Here is a 4,657-nt window from a genome sequence, read left to right as displayed (position 1 = left end):
CAGTGTTCTTTCCCTTCTTGACTCAAGTCAACGTCAAGTAAATATTGTTTGCAGAAGTGCTGACACTGTTTACTGGATGCTGAGTAAAAAAAAAAAAAAAGCTGCAAAACACTAGTTGACTAGTTTCAATTTTTTAGCAGAAATATAAAAATAAACCTCATAGAGCAGATCTAAAATTAAGTTAGTCTGATTTTAAGTTACAACTGTTTCAGTTCTTCAGATCTGATTCTTAATGTTTTAACTTTCCCCAGAAATTATTTGCGGTATTTATTTATTAAACTGAATTGCAAAGAAAATCAACTGAGGCAGAGGGAAGCACCCTCCCTCCTCCCCCACAAATCATCATCATGAGTCACTCAGGAGAAATCCGGCGCATATAAGAGGCAGTAAAGCCTAAACAGAAAGTATTTTCTGATCGTGCTGCATTCAGTGACTCAGGATGCTACTGATCCTCTCTGTCCTCTGTTTGGCTTTCAGTGGTAAGACTACTTTTTGACCATAATACAATTCTGTTCTTTATATTTACTTCACCTGTACTGACTGTATGTTTAGTTATTATACAGTATAATATTGTTTTGCAGTGTACAGAAAAACAAAATTTCTTCTTTCTGAAGGGGCTTGTAAGAATTTTATTAATATAAAAATGTTATACTAATAATAAAATGTTATTTTATTATTTTTATTAACATGAAATTTATCTTTAGTTAAATTTGTGAATAGTTGCACTTAAAAAAAGGTCCAGTTCACGTAAATAATGAAAATGTATATTTTATCATACATAATAAAATATACATTATATTTTGTAATAAACTTTATAATATATACAATTCTATATTTTAAAATAATAAAATATTGTTTTACAATAATACAATTTCAATTTTAGTAGTGTATATCATAAAATATAAATTTTTATTTATGCATTTGCATCATTTATAGATTTATGTATTTTTATGATTTATTTAAATTCATTTATTATTGTCAGGGTTTGGGCTATTTTCTTAAATTATTAGCATGAAATGTATTTTATGTTTCATTTGTGGTTTACTTATGATACATTATCCAGTTATATATTGCATTTTCTTTATATTCATGTAATTTATGGATTCATGTATTTCTATTTCATTTATTTTGATTAGGACTTATGCAATAACAATTTTATTATTATTCTGTCACACTGTGTTGAACCGTTTTCATGTCGTGAGGTCTCTTGCTACGCTCTGTTTGCTGACTCTGTGTTTCTGTTTCCAGCCCACGCCTCTGACATCGACCTCCATGGGACGACCACAGTCGCGTACGGTGGGGATGCAAACTTCAACTGTATGCTAGCAAACCCAACAGGTAAGTCCCACATCTGGAGCGTTTCCTGACAGCTGGCTATAAATAAACAACCATGACTCTTTCAAAGGTTACCTGTGACGTACTGACCGTTTGTTTTCCCCGCAGGCGTTCTGCAGGTCACCTGGCAGCGGGGTCTTAGACCTGAGTCATTGGAAAACATGGCAACATACAACAAACCTGTTGGGGAGCAAATAAATGAGCCTTTTAAAGGGAAGGTGATCTTGAACAACTCATCCTTAAGCTCCTCGTCCATCACATTGAAGAATGTGACGTGGGCAGATGAAAATTGTTACGTCTGTTCCTTCAACGTGTATCCTGATGGCTCCAAAAGGAAGCAGATCTGCCTCAAGGTGGAAGGTGAGCTGGTGTTTCTTTTCTTACGATGGTCTTTATTTCAAAATGTCGGAAAACATTAAGCAGGAGTAACGATTTCCCATTTTTCCATGAAGGAATATCAGAGACGCACAAAAGGAACTCCTCCGCAAGCAGTTCTGCCCCTAACGGCAGAAAGGAAGAACTCAGTTGCTCAGCCACAGGGAAACCCGCTCCCAAGATTTCCTGGAACACCTCCAATCTCGCTCGCATAGATGCCCCACCGACTACAGTCAGCAACAGTGATGGGACATTCACCACCAGCAGCAACATCACAGTGCAGATGCCTACAGACTGGAGAGGACATGTGTACTGTGTAGTGAACCAAGGACTGCCAGGACAGCGGCAGGAGGAATTCCCCTTTTCTTCACTCGAAAAGGAAGAGGAGGAAGGTACGCATGCTGGACTTAAAAGTTTGACAAGCTATCATGTGGAGAATTGTGTAAACGGCCTGTGTCTTCTGATGTGCTATCTGAGAGGGAACCAATCAGGAAGTGCCACTCCTGTGGAAGTTCAAATTCCAGATAATCTTCAGCTCTCCCATTGATGTACAAATACCTAGTTCCACGAAGTTCCATAGAGGCATAAGAAATTCCCTAAGAGTTCTCACTGCCTGGTAGTGATGTCAAACATTTACATACCTGATTGTTGTCATAATGATCAACCAATCAGGAAGTCAGGAAATCCCAGAAATTCACTTCATTTCCCGGTGCACCAGTCTCACCTCTCTCAGCCCTGGAAGTCAAAGCAAGCTGAGTCATGGTTCCCTTTTAATCAGCTGAGCTGTGACTCACAAGCCCTCCAAGGCTTTAGTTTCACTTTTACCCCAGTTTCATGTTCCCGGAAACCCCACGTCACACTGCACTGTGAGGTGTGGGGTATAGAGGGGGGTCTCAGGAGGTTTACTGTACTGACCCCAGAGGTTCATTCTCAGAATGTAATAGTAAAAGTAAGAGAGGCAGGGATTCCCAACTTCCTCTTTTTGGGAAATATGAGCTAGCTCATTTCTGAGCAAACTAACCAAGTGTTGTTTCTCTTCAGGTAATGTGTCACAGAAGACTCTGATCATCGCAGTCCTAGCAATCATCACCTGCGTCACTGTCATAGCAGTTGTATTCCTCCACAAGAGGTGAGGTTTCACTTTCCATAAACAGAAACTGTACTGCCCGGTAAAATAACACCTCAACATGCATCATCACCCCCCCTAAACACACACCCTCCTGATCTTTCTGTTTTCTCTTTCCAGCAGATTAAAGAGAAGATGTAACGATTTAAATGTCGTTTGATCCGCCTTTTCAGCAGCACAGCATTCAAGCATTACAACCACCTCGGAGTCTGTCACACTGATTCACTGTTCATAAGCTAAAGCCGGACGCGACTCTCTGAATTTGAACGGCACCACCTCACATGTCTCTCCAACTGCAGCTCTTCTTGCACTTTAACTCGGAGCTTGTCTACGGACTTTGTTGAATGTAGGAGCCACGGCACAACCACAGCCGCGTGCTCTAAAGGAAGTGTTGTGCAATAAAAAGTTTACGTCAGCAAAATGGCTTCTTAACTGAGCTTCTGGCGCCATCTAGTGTCCTGTTGTGTGAACATGTTATTCCTTCATAAGCCATCCTTAGAAATTAAATGTGATTTTATTTGTGCAAACATATTGGACGTCTTACCTCAGTTAAAAAAATATATATTTAGACATGTTTTTGTTATAAAAGCCAACATGTATTGATGTGTTCAGTGGCAGACATTTTGGTCTTGTGTTTCTAAATGTTATTTATTGCTTGCACAAAAAAATGCATAAATTAATACACCATTTTATTTAACGCAAGGAATGTGAAATTTGACTTAAATTAGTTTTTGCTATTTATTTTCAACCTATTTATTGTTTTGTTGAGTAAATGTTTTTTTTTTAGGTTTTTGATCGAACTTGCGATTAAAAGTGTTTATTTCTTCTTATCAAGCAAAATGTGTTGTCTGTTTCATATTTAGAGCTTGCTATTATTACGTGCAACGTGTAATTTATTCATAAAAAGTCCATTTATATTACAGAATGCGCTTGCCAAACTCTCATAAGGTGATGAGTTAAAAGTAAATATTCATAAAAGCATGATTCCCCCCCCATTTTTTTCCACATTTGATTTCTTCTTCCTCAAAGCAGGAAAGAGAGGAGAGCACATTATTTTTAGGAAAACAAAGATGATCCTGGGTTCTCTGGTAATCGTTAAAGGTTGGATTACCAGAGATGTAGACACATGCCATCCAGATGCTTGGGAGTAATGCCAGTAAAAATCTTTCCTACTGTAACAAACGTAAACATGCAGAGTTTGCTAAAATCTACTTGAACTTTCTGGTTTTTGATCAGATTAGACAAAGCTGCATCTCAGCAGTTGCTGAAGGTGTGTTTACTGAGTGTGCAGGAGGGATCCATCTGTTCCTGAGGTCCATTAAGCCCTGGGCCTGAACTTTATCAGAATCACCTCACACAGCTCGGCTTCAAGAACCTTCATATGTTCAGGTGAAGATTAAATCCACCAGGAGTCAGTTTGGTGGATTGAAGTGATTTAGTTTCCTCAGTATACAATGTAAAACGGAATCTTTACATGAAGGTAAGTAATCCTTTAAAAAGTTGTTTAGCTGCTGAAGGTGTTGACTTTATGTCAAGACTTCTTGTGTCAGAGTAACTGTTGGATCTCAATCTCATGGCCTTGTACCTGGCAAGAACTGAATGTCTCCTAACCAAACAACCAACCACCTTGTGATGAAGCCTCTTTGACAGATTCAGCTTTGGCTTATTTCCTGGAGCTTTGTTGTTCTAATTTTGCTTTGCTAAAATCTGTCAAATACGAATGACGAACAGCAGCTCAGAACAAATGTGCCATGGCAAGGTGGAGACAGAATTCCAGGGGAGTGGGGATACATCTGTACCATCTCTTTAGGGCACAGGTGT

At 38.8% G+C, this 4,657-nt stretch overlaps 1 protein-coding gene across 2 annotated transcripts; it reads left to right on the top strand.

The window, feature by feature from the left end:
* Nucleotides 1-415: 415 nt before the first annotated feature.
* Nucleotides 416-3,597, top strand: LOC102216526 (OX-2 membrane glycoprotein-like). Of its 2 annotated transcripts, none has more exons than XM_023329268.1 (6): nucleotides 416-479; nucleotides 1,249-1,338; nucleotides 1,444-1,695; nucleotides 1,788-2,102; nucleotides 2,752-2,839; nucleotides 2,960-3,597. In XM_023329268.1, the coding sequence occupies exons 1-6, from the start codon at nucleotides 440-442 to the stop codon at nucleotides 2,994-2,996; spliced, it is 822 nt and encodes a 273-aa protein (XP_023185036.1). In that variant the 5' UTR covers nucleotides 416-439; the 3' UTR covers nucleotides 2,997-3,597. The 2 variants fall into 2 exon arrangements, with proteins under 2 accessions (XP_023185036.1, XP_005810034.2); XM_005809977.3 differs by having other exon boundaries at nucleotides 2,957-3,597.
* Nucleotides 3,598-4,657: the final 1,060 nt, after the last annotated feature.

This window comes from Xiphophorus maculatus, chromosome 24 (assembly GCF_002775205.1).
Source record: "Xiphophorus maculatus strain JP 163 A chromosome 24, X_maculatus-5.0-male, whole genome shotgun sequence".
Classification (NCBI taxonomy): domain Eukaryota; kingdom Metazoa; phylum Chordata; class Actinopteri; order Cyprinodontiformes; family Poeciliidae; genus Xiphophorus; species Xiphophorus maculatus.
This window is presented reverse-complemented; position numbering and strand designations above follow the sequence as displayed.

Bases quoted from the DNA above. Each gene is read 5' to 3' on its own strand.
- LOC102216526 (XM_005809977.3), top strand. From the start codon at position 440: ATGCTACTGATCCTCTCTGTCCTCTGTTTGGCTTTCAGTG. The intron at 480-1,248 runs GTAAGACTACTT...TTCTGTTTCCAG, and splicing joins CCTCTGTTTGGCTTTCAGTG to CCCACGCCTCTGACATCGAC. The intron at 2,840-2,956 runs GTGAGGTTTCAC...TTCTCTTTCCAG, and splicing joins GTTGTATTCCTCCACAAGAG to CAGATTAAAGAGAAGATGTA.